General features: G+C 39.8%; 1 protein-coding gene across 11 annotated transcripts in view; it reads right to left on the bottom strand.

The window, feature by feature from the left end:
• The window catches only part of PDE4DIP (phosphodiesterase 4D interacting protein), a 224,333-nt gene that overhangs the window by 137,231 nt on the left and 64,567 nt on the right, over positions 1-22,535 (bottom strand). For 7 of the 11 annotated variants that reach the window (XM_065895567.1, XM_065895534.1, XM_065895543.1 and 4 more), the window contains exon 4: positions 7,111-7,221. The exons of 3 other annotated variants lie outside the window; for them this stretch is intronic. In XM_065895567.1, the coding sequence (XP_065751639.1) occupies positions 7,111-7,221 (111 nt within the window). Of the gene's footprint in view, positions 1-7,110; positions 7,252-22,535 lie in introns of those variants that run through there. One more of the 11 variants, XM_065895611.1, reaches the window with a different exon arrangement.

The raw sequence follows: 22,535 nt of genomic DNA, 5'->3' as shown, positions 1-22,535 counted from the left end.
TTGTGTTAGGCAAAAACAAAACAAAGCCAAAAGTTGTATTTGTTAAGGATTTCACAAAATTTTAAAGTAACTATGACAGTTATGGGAAAGTTGCTTTAAAAAATTTTAGTGGTAAAATATACATAATATAAAGTTTACCATTTTAACCATTTTTAAGTATACAGCTCAGTGGCATTAAGTACATTAACATTGTGCAAACATCCACCTGCAGAACTTTTTCCCCAATTGAGTCTATATCCATTAAACAATAACTCCCCATTCCCCACCTCCCCACAGCCCCTGGCAACCACCATTCTACTCTCTGTCTTTATGAATTTGATTGCTCTAGGTACTTCCTGTAAGTGGAATCATATAATATTTGTCCTTTTGTGACTGGTTTATTTCACTTAGTATAACATCCTTAAAGTTCATCCATGCTGTAACATGTGTCAGAATTTCCTTCCTTTTTAAGGATTAATAATATTCCATTGTATGTATATACCACATTTTGTTTATCCATTTATCTGTCAGTGGACACTTAGTTTGCTTCTACATTTTGGCTAAGTGAATAATGCTGCTATGAATGTGGGTGTACAAATATCTGTTCAAGTTCCTGCTTTCACTTATTTTGGGTATATACCTAGAATTTGAATTGCTGGATCATATAATAATTCTATGTTCAATTTTTTGAAGAATTGTCATACTGTTTTCCACAGTGGCAGCACCATTTTACATTCTCAACCAGCTATACACAGGGTTCCCACTTTCTCCACATCCTGGCCAACATACGTTATTTTCTGTTTTTGTTTTGGTTTTATCATAGCCATCCAAATGGGTGTGAAGTTAAAAAAATGTTTTTAACCAAAAACACAACTATTGGTTACAACTATTTAGTGAATGAAGTCTCCTTATTTTCTTCCTACTTCTACTCCCCCAAAGAAGAGGAAATGCACAAGCAAGACTTCAAGAACCTCAGAAAGCAGAGAATGAGGTGTCAGCACACACAGTATGTACAGACATGGACACAAGACACTCTGTGAGTTCCACAGAAATGTTTAAAAATAGTTTGGCCAAATTCACCCTTATTTCTTTCTCTTTATTTACATTTCCCCCTTCCTTACTGTACACATTTCTTAAAGTTCACATATGTAAAACAAAGGGGAAAAAAACTTAGCAGCTGACTAAACAAGGTATCCAACTATAAAAAGAAAACAGTCAACTCTGTTAAATATAAGAAAACCACTTATTCTGCAACAGCAGCTGCAACAGCTACTTTAGACAGTAATCTGAGAAGGTGCACACTCTCTAGTATGTGTCTCCAGGTATGCAGGATGGTCATAATCCTTTACATTTATTTAACATCTAACACATTAAACATGTTTACATATAGGGAGGAGGGCAGGGCGGGAATTCATGCCTCCATTTCAGGAAACTAAGGTTCAAAGAAGTTAAGGACCAGACCAAGGATATATAGTAGGAAAAGGTAAATTCAGAATTCAAGTTTTCTGGGAATTCCCTGGCAGTCCAGTGGTTAAGACTTGACGCTTTCACCGCGGTGGCCCAGGATCAATCCCTGGTCGGAGAACTAAGATCCCACAAGCCATGTGGCGCAGCCAAAATAAAAAAAAAAAAAAAAGGAACACAGAATTCAAGTTTTCTGACTGAGTTCAAAACTTGTGTCCCTACAGTTTGATATCCCTCAAAGATACTTGTTTTTCTGTAATTGCCTCCATTGGTTCAAGTCAAGGTTCCTAAATTATATGGCCTGATGGAGTTCCTTGGGGCATCACTGAACCTTTGGGTACTTAGCACAGTAAGTCTGCACGTACAATGTTACTCATCGTATTTCCCAAAGCCTAAAGAAATCAGATTAGGACTAAAGAAAATCAGTCATTGAGACAAAAAGAAATTCAATGAAGAGAGCAGATCTTGAAAGTTCTCATACAAGGAAAGAAAATTGTAACCATGTGTGGTGATGGGTGTGAACTAGACTTACTGTGGTGATCATCTCGTGACATATACATATAGAGTCATTATGTTGTACACCTGAAATTAATACAATATGTTAATTATATCTCCATTAAAAAGAAAGCTAGGTCTTAAAAATTAAATAATATAGAACCAGGCCAAGCTACAAAGTATTAAACCAAGATGATAAAAAATTTTGAATCATAACCAAGCATAGTCATAATAATTTTTGTGAAAGCAAAGGACTTTGTATTATTACTAAATAAAATATTTTATTAAAAAATGTAACAAATCTAGCCTTTCTTGTTTGTTTTTTTTTTTTGAAGAAACATTTGTATGTGAGGGTGACAGTAATTGTGCTGTAATAGGGACACTTCGATTATGTTATGTTATTTATACATGGGCAAACTAAAATGGAGAATTGAGACAAATAGGGCAAATTGTCCCAAATCCACTACTGAAGAAGAAGAAACTGATTTGGAATTCAAAAGTGGCCCAAATTGGATGTGTCCAGTAACTGGACTTATCTGGATAATTCTGCCATCTCCCAGTTTGTCACAACAGGGGCAAATATTGTTTGAGGGCTTACTACCATGTGAGAGGCATTGTGCTGGTTTCAATGGATTGGCTCACTTGATCTTGCTCCAGACCCTGTAAGATAGAAATTATTACAAGACCTACTTCAGCTCAGGGAAATTATAGTATTTGCCCAAGCTAACCCAGGTAGCAAGTAGTAGAACCAAGATTCCATCTCAAGCCTGTCTTATTCCTAACTCTTAACTACTATGCCCAGTGATAGCAGAACAGTAGAAATGATAAAAATCTGGTAGGCAAGTAAAGTCAGTGGGCTGTTTATCATGATTTTAAAAACCTAGCTGTGAAAAAAACCAAACAAACCTAGCTGCAGAAATAAGCTACGTATAAACTTCAAAGTTTGCTCAGGAAAAATATCTAGACTCAAAGATGAGAAACCACAGCTCAAAGAAGTCAGGCAGTTTAAAGACCACAAAACAATGGAACACAACTCTTTCAACTCCTGTCTAAAGGCCAAATCGACTTTAACCGTCCAACACCAATTGTGTCATACTTAAACATTGACTCTATCTGGTCCAGGATGACAACATTCAGTTTCTCCTGTCGCTTTTGTTATTGGATCTGACCCTGTCAGATTTTAAATTCTATTCTTAGAATGGAACCTTAAATCTTTTTCAAAGCAACCTTATATAATAATAAATTCACACAAGCTTAGCAAGTAAGTAGTCATCGTGTGGCAAAACACAGTGGATGGTGGTTTTGTATGCTGTTTGGGGATTGGGTGTTTATCACACAGCAGTGGATTTCACAAATTCCAGGGTTGGGCATATTTCTAGTGGGGGCACGCTCAGCTATCATGAGAAGATGCAGGATTAGATAATCAACAACAACGACGAGGAAGTCAGCCAAGTTGCCGCCCAGAAATTATTTACCAGAGCAGCTGCTGTTCAGAAATGCTAACAAGCCAGTCTTCTTGGGAGTGGGCCATGCTCAGCTGTAAACCACTCACAGTGTTTTCTCTCTTTACTTTGCTCCAGAATCAGGAGCTCTGTGTACTGCAACGGTTTCTCCCTTCCTTGCTTTACATATTGTCTTCCCCCAAAACTGAACCTACAATTAATATTTGCTATCAAGAGGGGGCAGTGGTACCTAATCATGTAGGTATATACCCTAGTTGTCCTGTGCTGAGGGTAAGCAGCCTCTTCCTGTGTGTTTAAATATTTACAGAAGCTGAAGCTTAAAGGGTAGTTTAACTTAAACACTCAACCAAAAATAGCCAGTCTCGCAGAACCAACTCTTATGTATAGTTTAATATTATTTTATTTCTGAATTCTCTGAGCATCTTGAAAGAGAGAAACCCTTAACTCCTTTTTTATTTACTTGCTCTGAAGTTGATACTTTTAGGTTTTTATGTAACTCTCTAACTCTTACAACTTTTCTTAAAATTAAACAGCCTTGTAGCTTCCTTTACAATTAAGAATTATGTATATCTACTTTAGTCTCTCCCTCAATCAGCTACATAAAGGAGGACTTGCCACTTGGAAAGAAAAAGACAGAACCCACTCTCCAGTCCTTTTCTCCTGCAGTTTCTCATTTTTCCCTTCCCTGTAGTCATTATGGTGAAATGCTTGATTGCCTCTAAGACAGTAACTTTTTACTCTTCAGTACAAATATCTCAACAAAAGTCTGCAGTAGTAAAAATATGCGAAATGATAAAATAGTTACTATTCATAATAGAATTTTATTACATATGTTTCACAAATACTGGTTTTCTTTAAGAGAATCCATGCATACAGCACCCAAATTATTGCAGATTCTCACTTAGTTGGGCATGATTTAATGCTTTTACTATATTTAAAGAGTCCTTCCAACACTAAAAAAAAATCAAGCTAAGTTTAGTCACAGAACAGGGCTCTAAATTCTTATCTGAACTACCTGACTTACCATGTGATGCACTGCACATCACTCTCCCTGTCTCTGCCAACATGGCTGCTAATTAATTGTCCTAAACTTGTGGAGTCACAAAGGGACTAACATGGATGAACGTAAAACACATTCATGGGAACGTCTGAGGGTGAGATTAAAGGAACCAAATTGCTTTACCATTTTTAAATGTCATAATAACTATTACTACTAGTAGGCATACAACTACTACCCCCTCCTGTAGGATGCTATGAAGTTTACAAAGTGCTTTGATTATGTCTTCTTATTTAATCTTTATGGCTGCTATTTATTCATACTCTCAACAAATAATTTTCAGGGCCTATGGTGCTGTGCATAATTCTTTTTTTTTTTTTTTTTTTTTTTTTTTGCAGTACGCAGGCCTCTCACTCTTGTGGCCTCTCTCGTTGCGGAGCACAGGCTCCGGACGCGCAGGCTCAGCGGCCATGGCTCACGGGCCCAGCTGCTCTGCGGCATGTGGGATCTTCCCGGACCGGCGCACGAACCCGTGTCCCCTGCATCGGCAGGCGGACGCTCAACTACTGCGCCACCAGGGAAGCCCCTGTGCATTATTCTTAATGCCAGTTCTACAGGGACTGGAACAGGCTCAGAGATGCTAAGTAACTCGCCCAGGTCTCTGATTGTCCAAGGCTCCTGATCTGTGGTTTTCTAATCCCTTGTCCTTCCATCAAAATGCAACTGCCCTGATTTCTATCAATTCCTCATCACTACATAGTGTGATAAAGTAACTTCAACTACGATGTTTATGATTGATAACGGCTTTATGTATTCTGCTTCCCAAATAAGGGCATTTTAACCTAGGCTGTTGGTGCTTCCCAAATAATCATAGCCAAACAGGATGAGTAATGTGACAGACGAATGGAACAAAGGTATGGTGAGAAGGGAAAGGAGGGGACACAATAGTTTGAGATTCCCCATATTATAGGATGCCTGTAGCTGCCTGACTACTCTGCTCTTAGACCAGGAAGAGACAGGGCCGCTTCTACTTCCTGAGTGGGACTAGTGGCAATACAGGAGTCTAACAAAGGGTTGACACCTCTGCATGTGACAATGTCCTGTGGCCCACTTACCCCCACCATACCTCGGTGCAGCTCCTATAATCCTCTCAGTCACACTTCTCCAGTACAGCGACGGTGCCCTCTCACACCCACCCAGAGTGTCCCCTCAGCCAGTGCAGAGCAGAGGGTGAGACCAACTGACTCAAGCGGTCATTTGATTCAAGCTAAAAAAATCCTTTCCCTCAAATTATCTATACGAAATTGCCCCTTTCTTCTGTCTTGCTTTGGAGACAGTTAATGGGAAAATGTCCCTCCCTCTGCACAGTGAACAAATTCATTCACTATTCCTACTCCGAGGCAAATACTGCACTCACGCTCCCCTTCTCCCTCTCTCTGAGTTACCAACCCTCACCTGGCAACATCCCCCTCGACCCCTGGCAGCTCCATTGAGGTACATTCACTATATAGTCACATAAAAGACAAAAGATGAGTCTGGATTAATTTCAGGAAAATTCAGGTTAAAACATGGAAATCCAGAAAAGTCAGAAAATAGGGCTAAATCCCTCAGATTTAGCAGTTCATCTTAGTTGAATTTACCAAACAGTGGTTTGGGTCCGAAACACCAGTTATTCCTCTGATCTAAAGTACTATCTAGCAGCCGGTAATGCTTCCCAAACTCCTTCTCGACAGGACAGGGCACACATAGATAATGATAATATTGGTATAGTCCTCTGGTGCAAACAGCTGGAGATTTAGAAACTGATAAAGTCAGAGGCCACCAGCTCCAGGTCGCTCAGGCCACTTCAGGTCCTGCTAGCCCAGACACTAAGAAAGCTAAGGAAACCAACATTGTGGCAACCAGTTAGGAAGCTTAATCCTTGTAAACCATAGCCTAATGTTCTCTTACCAAGGTGCTGTCTCATCTCACCCTCAACTCAGCCAATCCCCTCTGTCTTCCTTCCCAGCCCCACTCCCCCATCAATCAAGACAGCCCTCCCTTTCAGGGAAGCCGCCATTCCCTCTCCCACCCCACCCAAGGCCAACGGCTGTTCATTCCATCAATACCCTTTCTTCATTCTAAGGTGAACTATTCCTAAAGATGAAAATGCCTAAGACCCCGTCCTAAAAGCCCATCTGCATAATCTTCAAAAACAAACACGAATCTCTCAAGGAACAGAAATGTCCTCAGCCCCTGCCCTGTTCCCCGTGGCATCATTCCCTGCCCCCATGTGCCAGAGCTAGAAGGGTCCCTTCTCTAAGCAGAGCGTGTGACTTGAAAACTACCAGCTTCAGTCACCTCTGGGGCTTGTTTAAAAATGCAGATTTCTAAGCTCCCCCTCCCTTACTAAATCAGAATCCCTGGGGGTAAGACAGTAATCGACACTTTAAACCAGCCCCCAAGGGGATTGTTCTACACAGTTCCAAACCAGAGGTCGAGAGCCTCTGATTGAATCCAGCTCGCTCTCTTTACAGAGTAGGAAAGTAGGCAACAGGCACAGATGAGGTGAAATGGGCTTGTCCAAGGTCACACTGGCGTTAAGGTGACCAGACCAGGCCGGGAGACCGCCTGCCCCACTGATTCGCACAGCACCAGCTAGGAAGAGCTCGGAATCTGGATGTGTCCACCACCAGCCCCTGCCCCCCACGAGCCGCAGGCCCCCGCACTCACCCTCTTGTAGATGTCCTCCCTGCTGGCCTCATACTTCTGCTGCATGCGCTCCTCCAGGAAGTAGATGCGCAGCTTGAGGCTGAAGTTCTCCTTCTTCAGGTCATTGAGGTGCTGGGACAGAGTGCGATATCCATTAGACATGGTGGGCAACCCATGGGGAGGAGCACATGCCCAATCGCCCCCTCAGCCCAGGAGCGTGGTGCAGCTGCACCGCGGCATGAAGCGAGCCGGCGGCGACGCTGCGAGGCTACGGCGACATGCCCCTGATGGCTGGCGCTCTCTCCCGCACTTGGGCCTGGGCTCGCTGCTCTGGGTGCTGGAGCGCAGCGCGCTTTCCTTTTTTACCTCGGGAGATATTTGCGGAATCCCTGACAGAGGAACATGCTGCGTGAACTCAGACACAAGTGGTGTAACCCGACTCCAAGCTAGGACTCGGCTCTCACCCTCCCTCAGCCTCTCAGGCCCAACTGTAGGCAGTTAACAGTTTCTCAGAAAAGAGAGGGGGCTGACCCTCAGAAGCTTCCAGGAAATGGGGAATGGGAGTAATTCAAGGTGATGGTTGGGTTGCAAGGACACAGAATGGCCCACAAAATGGCGACCACGTATCAAATATCCCCCTTCTGTCAGGTGCAAATCTTAAAGAACGACTAATCAGAGGGGTTTCTAATTTCCTTGAATGATCCAGAAGCTCACCTCTCATCAGCTCCTTCCCAGTTTTATTCCCTGGACCTTTCCAGCCCTGAGGCAGTTAAAGAAATAGCCTTTATTACCATGCCCCTCCCCCCATACACACCTGAGCCACCTCCAAAGAAAGGGCCAATCTTCTAGTTCAGTGGAATCTTTGCAAAAATCTGTTTACCAGTTACACAAGCTCCAAGAGGCAGGGTCAAAGGTTCCTCCCTCTAAGGGATGAGGGCGGAAAGAGGGTGGGAGGTGATGGAGGGAGGTGTCAGGCTGGAGCCCAGAGATTTTACCCAGTCACTAGTCCTTAACTCCGGCACCTGCCAAGTGGAGCTAGGCACTCATCACCAGATCCTGCTCCTAAAGCAATTTAAGATCCTTGAATGACAGCTGCAACGTTGGCAGGAAGTATTATTTATACCACACCACACGGGACATTGAAGGTGACTGGGAGACAACGCCACAGCACAGATACCAAACACAGGTTCTTGGGTGCAGTAATACTAGCTTGAAAACAAATTAATATTAACATCCAAAGTAAAGGAAACAAAAACTTTATACTTAATTCACATATAAGGTTCCTCCCCAACCTACCTGCTCTTCATTCTTCTAATTCTTTCTTCACTCTTCATAGTAATTCCAATCAACCTCCCTTTTTTGTACACAGCAGGTAGTATGTTGGGCATGAGGAATACAAAGATGAAGACAGTCCCAGCCCTCCAAGAGATAGGTGGCCGTAGAGATGTCGGTGCATATGTTTTACATTATAATCCTCCAGGCCTGTGTTATTCAAACATTTTACATTTCACACTGCAATCCAGTGCATGCACACACACACACAACTGAAGTAAAAGTTCCCCAAAGTAATGTTAACCATCACTATGTAGGATGCACTCTGATATTTCCTATTCCGTTTCTCTTTTTGGGAGTGACCCACTGAATTGATTCCATGACCCACTAATACGTTTTGTCCTAAAGTTTGAAAAATACTGAATCTGTGGGAACCCAGAAGAAAGAGTGATTCATTCTCATTAGGATGGTGAGAGAAAGAAAGCTTTGACTAGGAGTTGCACTTGCACTTTGCTTTGAAAGACAGAAAAAATTTGAGTGAATAAAGTGGCCTCAGGAGGACATAATTAGAACTGACCATTCTCTCAAATAGAGCTGGATTATAAGTAGGCAACGCATTTCTTACCTAGACCACTGGTAACTTAAGACAATATATTCTTCATTTAAAAAAAAAAGGGCACATTTAAAATGCATTTAGCTAATTTCATTAAATCTGTGCTCTTAGAATAAATGAATTTCACCTAGGCTTAATTAGAGACAGTGAGGAAGAGAAAAGTCTGAGGTAAGACTCAAGAAGATGCTTTTCTGGTCCCAGCTTTGTTACTAAATAGACGTATGACCTTGGGAGTACACTTCTCCAGACGCCTAACTGTCCTCATTTATAAAATGAAGTGGTTGGAAATGGTGATTTTAAGGCCCTTTCCTGGTCTAAGCTCCTAGAGGAATAACCTGATTATTATTACCTCCATTTTGCACAGGGGGAACCAGGTGCCAGATTCTAGATTAGTGTTTAATCATGCTTTTGATGTCTACTTGGATTCTTTCATCATGTAAGATAATTTAATAGAAGCTTTATGGAAAGTAAAATTGCATATGAATGCAGGTGCTCTTATCCAACCTATATATTTCTTTCTTCACATTAAGCCTATTTTCTCTTATGCCCTGTGATCCCTTGTTCTTTTCCTATCTCTCTAGCCTCTTCTCTGTTTTGTTTTTTTTTTCTTTTTTTCCTGGCTCTTTAAAGCTACTACTTAAATGATAATTAGTCATTAGCCTTCTGATTTTTTTCTCTTCACACTTTCTCCCTTAGAGATTTTATCCACTTTTAGGGCTTTGACTTTTGCCTCCCAAACAGTCCCCAAACCTCCAACTGAGTTGTCTCACCCAAGATCTAGCCCTACATATCCAGCTGTTGGCTAAATAGTTCAACTTGAATGTGCCATTCTCACGACAAACCTCATGGCAAAAACTTTTGCAGCCGTGTCTATCATGTCGGCCAGAATTCATCCAGCTAGTTCTTCTCCTTGTTAAAGCTAAGACAACCCATTATTTTAAAAGCATTATTTTCAAAACTCAAATCTTATCCTGTCATCTCCCTTACTTAAAAATCCTTCACAGGCATCTCATCACTCTTAGTATAAAAGAAAAAAAAAAAAAAATCACACCCTCTCAAGACACCCTGCCTCTTTTTTCAAGTCACTTTCTCAAGTTTGAATTCCACCCAAACAAAGCTTTTCCTGCTACGCCAGACTGGAAAAACTTTTTCCTCTTGAGCTCCTAGGGCAAATACTAACGTTTGGCAAGTGCTCGTATGCTGCCTCATGGTAATGCTTTTCTGTTGTCCTGCAGGGTTATTTACACATTTTAGAGCTTTTAACTTTTTCATGTGTCTACCTCTCCAACTAGTCTGTAAGCTGCCCAAGGGTCAATGACTTATATGCCTCTCTATATCCCTTCAGCTCCCACAATTGCCAAGAAGACCTCTCCAGTTAATTCTTCCCACTGTGCAGTATACAATCACCTCAGTCAGACTAGAGTGTTTTGAGGGCTGGCAAGGCCTATTTTGTGTCTTTGTATTCTCATTGCAGAATATTTAGGACGCACTCCCTAAATATTTGTTAAATTAATGAATAGATAATTATTGCATATATATTTCATTTTTTGCTGATTTGATCTGTTAAATATGGGCTAGCTTGCTTATGTTAGCTTGGCCAAAAAGTTCGTTCGGCTAGGATCTTATGAAAAAACCCAAACAAACTTTTTGGCCAACCCAATATTATTCTCATAACTTTCCAATGATATAGAAAAGTTTGTTTTAATGGTTCCAAAGAAGCTACATCTGCTAGAATGGTGACTAGAAAAATAATGTTTTGTTCACTTAAATTTCTAAGTTTATATGCCCATCTTGACTTTTCTCCTGAACTCCAATCTACACCTAACTTCCTAGTAGAAATCTCTACTTGAATATGGACAGCTCATACTCGTGATATATAAAACTGAATTCCTAATTTTTCCCAGCACATATGTTCCTTCCTCTTTGGACCCCATTTCAGTTTGTAACCACCAATATTTGCAGTTGTTTGGGCCAAAACCTTTGAATTATTCTTGACCCTTCTTTCTCATGCACATCATCTCATCTGTCTGTAAATCTGTCTATCAAGATTTCTATTTTCAACACATATAGAGAAGCTATCTACCACCACTGCCGCTCGTACCTTTGCCACTCTGGCCCAAGATACTGTGAGGTCTCCTCTGAGTTATTTGAATAGCCCCTTAACTGGTCTCCCCACTCCCACCCTTGCTCCCCTATAGTCGATTCTTAGCGTGGCAGTCATATCACTATGAGGGTTACAAAATGTCAGATTGCTCCTCTGCTGGAAACCCCCAATGGCTTCCCATCTAATTGAGAGTGAAAGGCTAAGTCAGTCGTTTTGTTAGCCCATAAGTCCCAAGGCCCTGCATAATCTGGAGCCTCTCCCCTACTCTCTCTTCTACTTTTTTCCTACTACTCTTCCCCTACGTACTCTGCCCCGGCCACACTGTTTCTCTTTGCTGTTTCTCAAAAACACGAAGCACCCTCCCTCCTCAAGGCCTTTCAGCTTATTGATACTTCTGAATAGTATGCTCTTTCTTTAGTTATCTGCATTCTCTTCCTCACCCTCTTCAAGTCTTTGATCAAATGTCACTTCCTCTATGAGGTGACCACCCTATTTAAAACTGTTACTCACCCTATGCCTCACCCCAGACCTCCACGTCTCCCTTCATTGTTTTTTTTAATCACCTTCTAAAATATTATATTTACTTATTTATTTTGTTTCTTGTCTGTCTCTCCCTACTAGCATGTGAACTCCATGAGAAAGCCAGGATATGGGCCCGTTTTGTTCACTGCTATATCACCTGTACCCAGAATGGTGCCTGGCACATAGTAGGTGCTCAAGAAATATTTAATAAAAGAATGGATGAATAACTAACCTGCTGACTTTGACTTCATTGGATTTAATCCTAATAGAATTCAATCTGTATACAAGATTATGCAGATCTTGTAGGAGGAAGAGCATATCTAAAGGTAATTTTATAAGTAAAATTAATTCTTCTAATAGACTAATTTTAATGCAGAATCTGAACTATGTACAAGAGTTCTGAGTAAATGGGGAATAATATATGATAAATAACAATCAAAGGGCAGTATTAACTGTACAAATAATAAAAACTATAGCAATTAGGAAAGAGAGGCTACCAGAGAAGGTTCCAGAGAGAAGTGACATTTTTGCTCTCCTTAAAGGATGAATCAAGTTTGCATAGGCTGGAGGGAGAATACAAGGCAATCTAGGCAGGTAGAACATAAGCAAAAGTGCAGACGACCAAGTGGACTGAAACAAAGGGCACGTGCTGTCCTGTAGTGGGTGAACAGAGAGGACAGGAAGTGAAGAACCATTTTAGAAAGACCTTGAAAGTCAGGATGAGGAGCCCGAGTTTGTTCCTTTAGCAGATCCTGGTTCTCAGTTTGAACAAAGGGCGAGGAACTACCTTCTACTTACTTTATTTGCTTATTACTTATGTTTTGTTTTATTTGTTTGTGTTTTGTAGCTTTATCAAACAAAACCACACACACCTGGGCTGCTCACTAGACCTCCTAAATCAGGGCCTCTCAGAGCTTTGGATAAGCTCTGCACTGCTTAGGAAACAAACACTGCAGGTTCTTGAGCAAGGGGCAGTGCTTCTATCTTTGTTCTTCCTTTTTAATGTAGTATATAGAAAATCTTTACTCTTCTCTGAAAATATTTTTTCCAAACATTAACAGTTCTCCCCTGCTCCTTCCTTAATTTCTTCTTCCCACAGCTTCTTAATGTATTAGTCCAGACTGGAAACAAGACTTTAATAAGAACTCAATCAATGCCAACAATAGTAGGAGATTACAACCCAGCTGTTGTGCGTCATGCCCCATTAACATAACCGACTGTCAAGTCAGCCTTTAAAAACAACTCAGCCTCAATTTGCTTAATCATATTCAGACCCCCCAGATAGTTCTTACAATGGAAATGCTTGAAAACATATTAATCTCTTACCAATCCCTCTCCTAAAAATACAGTTCCACTCCACTAAAAATGATTAATCATCTTAATTCACACATTCTTTTCAAATATAATGAAACTTTTGCAACTCAACTTCACCAATTTGATATCTGTGATAATTCATAATTTTACATTTCATGAAAATAAAAATATTCGTAAATAACTTAATATGGTAAGCAGAGGAACGGGAGAATAGTGTTTTAAGCAACCCTTGGCATTTTACTACCCACTTACAAATTGGCAATAAATATTATCACTATTATACATATTTATCTAGGTGGGATAGCACAGAATTGTGGAAAGGGCAATAGCTTTTGAACCAAGGAGATCTGGGTTCAAATCTCAGCTCTGCTATTTTCTAATTGTGTGACTTATGGAAAAATACTTAATAGTAATTAACTGTAGGAAAGGAGTCAGGAGGTCGGATTGGGGTAGGCTATTAAGAGTGTTGCAATTGCATCTGTAATGTGAACTTTTATTTTTCAATATGAGGCAAATAGAGCAAAAATAATATGTGTTAAAATTTAGATATTGGGGGGACATCCCTGGCCATCCAGTGGTTAAGACTTCACCTTCCAATGCAGGGGGTGTGGGTTCAATTCCTGGTCAGAGAGCTAAGATCCCACATGGCTTGCGGCCAAAAACCCAAAAAAAACATAAAACAGAAGCAATATTGTAACAAATTCAATAAGGACTTTAAAAAAATGGTTCAAATCAAAAAATCTTAAAAAAAATTTAGATATTGGATACATGGACAAGTGTTTTATTGTTCTTTGTATGTTCTTGTCTGTGAAATAGTTTATTATTTTAAAAAAACTATTTTAAATGGAATGAAACTAGGGATTACAGGAAGGCAGCTTTCAGTTAAATATAAGAATAAATTCTCTAGTAGAGCTGGATGTAATGAACTTATTGCCACACTCCATCCATACATTCATACATCAAATATTTACTTAGCACTTACATTATGAGAGATAGTAAATTTCCTGCCACAAAAAGGAATCAACTGAAACTAAAGGACCACTTGTCAGGGATATTGTTAAGAATCTTCACACCTCCACTAGGTTAGTTCTGGAGAACTTTTAAGGTCTTTAGCCATCCTGAGATTCTATGTTTGAAACATATTTTCTCATAGAAACGATATTACCAAAGGCAGCACCAATGAGAGAGCTGTCACTTTTTGAAAGATCTCAGAGCACCCCACCAGCTCTCTTATGGTAGAGCCCTAAAAGGTAGTGGGAGTCTACCTGTTCAGACTGAGTGCTCTGGTTGCCTTGCACAGGAAGAGGAAGAGGAGATAAGTGAGCGTAAAGGACATGTTATTCCAAGACAAAAGCAGCAACAACGACTAGGGGCCTAAGGATGACTCTCAACAGACTTTGCTAACTGTTACATTTTCAAAACAGACCTGTGGGAAGGTCACACCAATGGCTGGAGAACGCTTCCTGCTCTTTAGCACCCAGGAACCCTACTTGTTTTGGATTAGACGGCAGGGATAGACACGAAGGGATGGGGCAAGGAGAAGGAGGAGGATGGTTTGTTTCACATATAAATATTTTATTTGTAATACATCTATGTGTCTGGGTGTCCTTATGCTTTTCTGATAAAATCTAAGTTGGAGAATTACAAAAGTTAAATTACTGGCTGTTTTGAATGACTTTGACTTGTATTACAAAATTAATTAGATATAATTACACTATCTTCACGACAACAATCACTTGTATAGGATTTGACAATATACAAAGCACTTCCATATATGTATTATTTCATTTTATCTTCATTACAACACTGTGAAGTAAGTGGATTGGATATTATTATCCCCATTTTATACTCCAGGAAAGTAAGACATCAGGAAGTTAGCCGATTTGCTTAGCTAGAAAGTGGAGGAGCACAGACTACAGCTTCCAGCAGTCTGACCCATATTTCATACTCATCAGGGCCTTACTCATGACACTAGATGACCCCTGTGAACCTAGGGTTCCCCTGTGACTAATAAGGCACTTCCAATTCTACCTTAGGTCCCTGCATATTTTCAAAAAGTATCCTTCATTATAAATAATATTGCTTGTGACCTCAGAGGATCTGACCACCTGAACCTATATAAAACATAGTTTTCTTCATTTTCAAGGTGACTAAACCAAAGCTAGTCTTCAAAAGATTAAACATAGGGTTACTATAGGACCTAGCAATTCCACTCCTAGGTATACACCCAAGAGAAGAGATACATATGTCCACACAAAACAGAAGCATCATTCGCAGAGTCAAAAAGCAGAAACATCCCAAACATCCAAAAACAGAAGATTGAATACACAAAGTTTAGCATATTCATATAATGGAATACTACTCTGTCATAAAAAGGAATGAAGTACTGACACATGCTATAACACAAATGAACCTCGAAAACATTATATAATGTGAAATAAGCCAGGCACAAAAAGTCACATATTACATGATTCTATTTATATGAAATTTTCAGACTAGACAAATCCATAGGGAAATTAGATGAGTGGTTTCCAGGGCCTGGGGGAAGAGGGAACAGGAAATGACTACTAATGGGTATGATGGGTTTTTGGGGGGGTGATGAAAATGTCCTGGAACTAGATAGTGGTAATTGTTGCACAACTCATTAAATATACAAAAAACATGGAATTGTACACTTTAAAAGGGTGAATTTTATGGTATGTAAATTACATTTCAAAAAAGCTGTTATTTAAAAAAGAAGAAAGAAACTAAAGCTGTGAGAAGTAACACATCCAGTCCTTTGCCTTTTACAAAGGACTTTTCTATGATAAAGATTCAATTTCAATTCAGTTCAATTCAGTTAAAAGCAAATGGTTTAGAACTGACCATTTCTAAATGTATATTAATCCTACTTAGATTATGGGGCCCTAACATAAAGGCTAGCTAAAGTATACTTTAAGTGGCCCTCAATATTAAATACTCATGGATTGCTATGTTCTATCAAAAGTTAAAGTTTTGTTACAGTCCTTAAATAAAACAGAAAGAAAACATGATCCACCCTACATTTTGACAGGAAAAACATACTCATTTGGCTGCCCTGAAGAATATGCATAACTTCTGCAGAACATTCTAATAAGGAAAATGTCAATCGAAGTCAATCAACTTGGTCTTCCACTCATCAACCCTTTCACTTCCACACAGGGTTTCTGTCCAGTGTTCCAGAAGCCAGCTGTTGATGCCTGCCTCAGAAAGCAGACTGAGAACTCTACAAACATCTGGCTTTTTTTCTTTGGGGTTGCACAATAAACAAATCTTTCTTCTGAAACTCTGTTTCTGAAATTTCAACATAATCCCTGAAGTTTCAGTCCTTTAAATGCTAAAATATTAACAATATCATTCAATTTTTTCCCCTTAAACTCAGAAGCATACTGATACCCGTCCTCTACACAGCCTTTTCTTGAAATACGTGGCCTGATGGCAAGACAGCTAACAACAGAGCTATTATATCAGGTCGATAAATAAACCCTGTCTTAGGCAGCATCATTGTGTAGATAAATGGCAGGGGTTCCAGTGATGTTCCTGCTGTCTTCCCCCACCATAGATACACACCCACGCTACCCACAATGATCCTGGAACAGCAGGGTGTTGTCATCACCATATTGGAGCGCTACGAACTATATAAAAACAAAACAAATAACAACTTCCCTGGTCACCAAAAATAAATGGCCCAGCCAGAAATAGCACTGTCAGAGGCAGTTAAATAAGTTCCATGGCAAAATGACAGTTGAGCTGCACTGATGCTGGGAGCTCCCAAGGATTCCTAGGCTCCAAACTAGATTCTCCTACGGTTTGGCCCGACCAACAAGAGCAGGACTTGGTGTTGTTTGTTCACAACTGGTTCGACCCAGGAAGATTATTTGCTGAGCTTTTAGTATTCAAGATGGAACGTGTCAATTTATGGCCTCACCTATTTTTCTAGATTTTCATTAATTCTTTCTCCACCCTTCTCTAGGAAAGAAGGTGATTTCAAAGGCACAATTAAGACTTTGTCTAGGCATAAGAGCTGAGTTCACAGTGATACCATGAATAACCATGGCAGTAACAATAAGGCTTTGACCGAGAGTAGCAGGTGGTAGGGGGAGATAAAACCAGCTTGAACCCCATTCTATACTCTAGTGCTCCAGCCATGACAAAAAGCCTCCTGTTGCTGAACTTGCTCTGCTGCCTCCAGGACTTTTCACGGGTAGCAGTGTCAGCCTGGAAAGTCATTCCTCTTCATTTCCATTCAGCTCTGACTTCACTATCTCCAACTAGCCTGTACGGATTTGAATTAGATATTACCTACTAAAGGAAGCCCATCTGACCCTAAAGTCTGGGTAAGGGTCCCTCCTGAGTGCCTCCACAGCATTGTAATGATTACATTCTGTTGTAATTGGCTAATCTGTAAACTCCCTGAGGGCAGGAACCATGTTTGCCTATCCATTATTGTATGTGCAGTGCTTAAGACATTATGTTGTATACAGTAAGCACTTTAGAAATAGTTGTTGAATGATTAGATAAATAAAAGGAATGCACATTATTAAAAATTCAGATAATACAAAAAGTTATAAAGAAGGTAAAAATCATGGCTAATCCTATTACCCAGACCTAATCACTTTAAATATTTTGGTGTATATCCTTCCAGACATTTCTAGTTTTTCTCCCTCAAAAATGAGATCTTATAAATACTATGATATCACTTATATGTGGAATCTAAAAAATACAACAAACTAGTGAATATAACATAAGAGAAGCAGACTCACGGACACAGAGAACAAACTAGTGGTTACCAGTGGGGAGGGAGGGGCAGTATAGGGGTGGGGGAGTGGAGGTACAAACTGTTGGGTGTAAGATAGGCTCAAGGATGTGCTGTATAACAAATAGCCAATATTTTTAATAATGGAAATGGAAAGTAACCTTTAAAAATCATGTAAAAATAATTTTTTTAAAGAGATCTTATTTTATGTAATATTCAAATTGTTGTTGTTGTTCTGTTGTTTAATCTTAAATTTTTTTATTATTATTACACACATCCTTCCAAGTCAGTACATTGCTCTGTGATGCTCTGTTGTATGTGTACCATGGCTGAAATAATCAATCCTTGCCTTGATGAATAATAGATTGTTTCTAATATTTTATTAGTATAAAAACACTGAAACATTCATCCTTCAACACACACCTTTTCATACTTGATCACTGTGCATGTAAAAGCTAGAACAGGCCTGGCACATAGATTGTACCCATATACTGAGTAGATGAACAAACAAATGAATAAGGGAGCAGCTGTACATAGAGAGGCATAATGAAATTGTGGCTAAGCGTTCAGGTTCTGGAATCGGTACACTTCTGTTAAAATCCCAGCTCTAGCACTTTCTAGCAATCACTAGTCTTTTCCTAGCTTCAGTGTCCCTCCCTGTACAAATGAAAATAATGGTTGTACCAACCTCAAAAGACTGTTTTCAGAACTGAAGAAGATAATGCAAGTCAGGTGCGTTCACAGAGGTCTGCACACTGTAGTACTCAATAAATATTCATTGATAACATTATTTTTGTTATTTTAAAATTTTATCATTGGAATGGAAATTCCTCAAGTCCATAGGAAGAAAGACAGAGCTTCTCTTCATACAGTGAAGAGGAGAAGGCAACAAGTTCTAATGAGGACACAGAGAGGAGATAACAAAAAATAAGAAGGATTTTTCTCATTCAAGTGCCATTTTCTCTGTGGAAGTGATTGCTCTTTTCTGTGTTGGTAACCATACCTTCCAGAACTTTCAGGGTTGTTCAATTTTTGTAATTTCATTCTTTTTGATAAAGTTACTTTGTTAATTGTGTAACCAAATGTGAACCAATATTTATAACTTTGTAAAGTTTACCGATATGTATGAATACAAATTAGAAAAAATGTTTTGTCCTAACATCTAGGTTTTTTTTTTTTTCGAGGTATGTGGGCCTCTCACTGTTGTAGCCTCTCCCGCTCCAGACGCGCAGGCTCAGCGGCCATGGCTCACGGGCACAGACACTCTGTGGCATGTGGGATGTGGGATGTGGGATCTTCCCGGACCAGGGCACGAACCCGTGTCCCCCGCATCGGCAGGCGGACTCTCAACCACTGCGCCACCAGGGAAGCCCCTAACGACTGGATTTTAAAGACATACATTTGACTGGCAATTACTCTAATCTTGTGATCTCTTCCACTGGTGCCTTAGATGTTATTTAAATTAAATTTCGTGTAATTTAAATTTCTTATGTCCTAATCAGAGTGTATGCTCTCCGAGAATGGTAACTCATATACATCTCTGCATCCTCTACAACACTCAGAATCATTGCTTTTATTCATAGTTCTTAAGAAAAATGTGATTGATTTGATGCCTATTTTTGGCAGTGTTGCTTAGGAATGAAAATGTTGCCGAAGTTCTGTGGAATGACTGTGTGGAATCCCTCTGAAAAGTCATGTTTAACAAGAAAGAAAAAATCCTGTGCTTATGATTGCAGAAAGTTTCAGATTTATTCCCCCCTTCCCTTCTCATCTAATAACTTTTTGAAAGTCTCAAGACACTAGTGAAACCAAAACCAGTATGCTTGGGGCACTGTGGTTTGAGGAACATAAATGCCATTTTCAAAAAAAAAAAAAGAAAGAAAATGTACTTCACCAGTAGCTTTCATTTGCCAAGGCTGTAATTAAAGAGAAACTCAAGAAGCACTTGAAATGGCTGGACCTAAAGGCAGAAGTCACATGACCCAGACTCACCTAAACTAGAACAGGAAACCCAGGCCGTGATAACTCAGATCTCCATAAAAGTAGAAAAGTCCCTTTTAGGACTCACTTCCCGCACCCCACCCCCCCAGGCTTCAAGACCCAAGTGGAAAAATTTGCCAGGATGGGTGGGGCCTCAACAGGCTGACTCACTGTGGTTGGATTCAGACTGCCCAGAAAAGCTAGCTTCAGACTATAATTAAGCAAACACTGCAGCTGGTCTTGTCCGGCATTTTCATGTTAAAGACAGCATTATTAGAAAATGTGTAAACAGGGGAGGGCAGTGGAGGCCTCCTCTAGACCTTAAAGCCACAGACCCCTACCCTTTCCACGGCTTTTCTATATATAGCATTTGCCATTTTGATTCTCTGCATAGAACGAAATTGCACACATTGCACTAAGGTAACCTCTCCTCTGAATGGTCCTCTCATTTCCCCAAGAACCTTGACTCTTGGAATTATCTTGGCTCTGCCACTTTATACCTGTAATAGCTTTCATCAAGTTCTTTGAGTCTTGGTCTCTTCACTCATATAATGGATGTAATATAACATCTAATATCTATCTCATAAGTTAGGAAAATGAACTGAAAAAGAGCTGAAATAAAATGTGTTAAATGTCTAAAAAGTGCCTAGTGTTTAATAAACACTCAATACATATTATTATTAGCTATTATTATGATCTTCTTAATAAATCCTGTCCAATATTTCGAAAGGTCTCTGCTTCTTTCTCTTACTTTACATTTTATGATCCCAGTTTAGGTAGACAGTTATCTCCCTTTAACCTCACCATTAAAAATAAATGTGCTGGGCTTCCCTGGTGGCGCAGTGGTTGGGAGTCTGCCTGCCGATGTAGGGGACACAGGTTCGTGCCCCGGTGCGGGAAGATGCCACATGCCACATGCCGCGGAGCGGCTAGGCCAGTGAGTCGTGGCCGCTGAGCCTGCGCGTCCGGAGGCTGTGCTCCGCAACGAGAGAGGCTACAGCGGTGAGAGGCCCGCGTACCACAAAAAAATAAATAAATAAAAAAATAAATGTACTTTTCCCACCTGCCTCTGTAGTACAATGGATAGCACATTGGACTTCTAAAAATAAATGTATTTTTCCTGACTTCTCAGTTTCCTATCCTAACCAATTAATTAATATACCAATACCCTCTTTAGAATCATTTTACTTACTGTGAATATACTCAGTGAATACTGAAGTAGAGGCCAGGGGGAATACAAATCCAATATAACACCTAATCTTCAACACTTTTCAACAAATTTAGTTTAATTGATGAACATTTACTGAGCACTTACTATGTACCAGCATTATGCTAGGTTCTAGAGACTAGAAAAAGGTGAACAAGAGGCTTTCCGCCTCTGAATTGCCTAGAGTCTGGGTATATATTTTGAGACTGGAGAATGAGGGGAGGCATCCTAAAAGGAAAAAACAAATAAACAGAAAACTGGACCTGAACTGAAATTTAAAGGGTGAGTAGGCTTTAACCAGGTAAAGAAGAGGAGAGAAAAATTATTCTAGGCAGCGGGAACAGCCAGAACAAAGGCTTGGAAGTATGAAACAACTTTGAATTGCAAGCAGTTCAGAATTAATGGAATAGAAAGCATGTGATGGAGAATACTGGGAGATACAAGTGGATTTACAGTTTACCTAGGGAAGACAGAACTGCACTCTGTGCCCATCTAAATAGGAGGAGCTCATGATTCCAGGCCTATATGAGTCAGCACTTTTATTACCACCAACATAGAAAGTACTATTTTAGGTCACAAAAATGACGAGTATTCTCAGCACATTATGAGATGCTTGGTAAGTTCCTTTGTTACTCTTTGTGCCTTTATTTCCTGATTTGTAAACTGGTGTAATAATCATGCTTTCTTCACAGGGTTTCCATTAGCATTAAATGAGATGATACTTCACATACTTAGCACACTACTTGACACACAAAGTGATCAACACACGCTAGCTAGTGCTATCTATGTGCTGCTCTAGTCTCGCTCACCCCAGAGATGCTGGAGGTGGGGTGGGTGCTGTGATCAGTGAGAAAACATATAGGAAAGAATTTTTCTCAACATATGACTATGGCCATTTGACATATGACTATGTAAAATGACCCAACAACCTGTCAGGATTTGTAATCATGGTACCTAAACTCCATGATCCTGAAAAAGTCACAATCTCTATGAGTTCTGGTTCCCTCGCTTGAAAATAGGAACAGTGATGCTTGTTTCATGCAGGTTTATAAAGACAAAATAAGGCAATTTATGAGAAGCACTTAACCCACTTCTCAAGTCTATAGTTCTGGAAAGAATAGAGATAATTCCATCAATGTATCTTCGGGGGGCGGGGGGGGAAGCGCCTCTAAACAAAGCTGACAAGGTTTAAAAATTAGTTAAATCATTCACTCATTCAAAAAGTACAAATGAAGCATACATACTAAGCAAAACTCTTTTATCATGGGAAACAATACGTATTAATTTACTTCTACCAATGTAAAGTTGAGTAGGCTCATCTGTGCCACTATTTCTGACCCCTTCCCCCTGCCTATCCTTCTCTAACCCCACTCATACTGTTGGTCGGGGATACAGAATGCAAGAAAAGAAAAGAAAGAAAACTATATCTTCAAAGCTCTGTTCCCTTTGCCCCTTCCTCTTGCACCAATATAGTGAAGAAAGATGCTGTCACTTTCACTTGTTAATTGACCAATGATGTATTATCCATAATGTGCCAGTATTTACATTTTTAGTCTATTATCACTTACTCTGGAATCAAAGGATCTTTTCCTTAGAATTTCCTCCATCAACAAATGTTTCAGAAATAATCATATTAACTGATCAATTAATTTTTACTGAT

Source organism: Phocoena phocoena, chromosome 1, assembly GCF_963924675.1.
Source record: "Phocoena phocoena chromosome 1, mPhoPho1.1, whole genome shotgun sequence".
In the NCBI taxonomy this organism is placed as follows: domain Eukaryota; kingdom Metazoa; phylum Chordata; class Mammalia; order Artiodactyla; family Phocoenidae; genus Phocoena; species Phocoena phocoena.
Note: the sequence above shows the minus strand (reverse complement) of the source record. Positions and strands in the feature narration are given on the sequence as shown.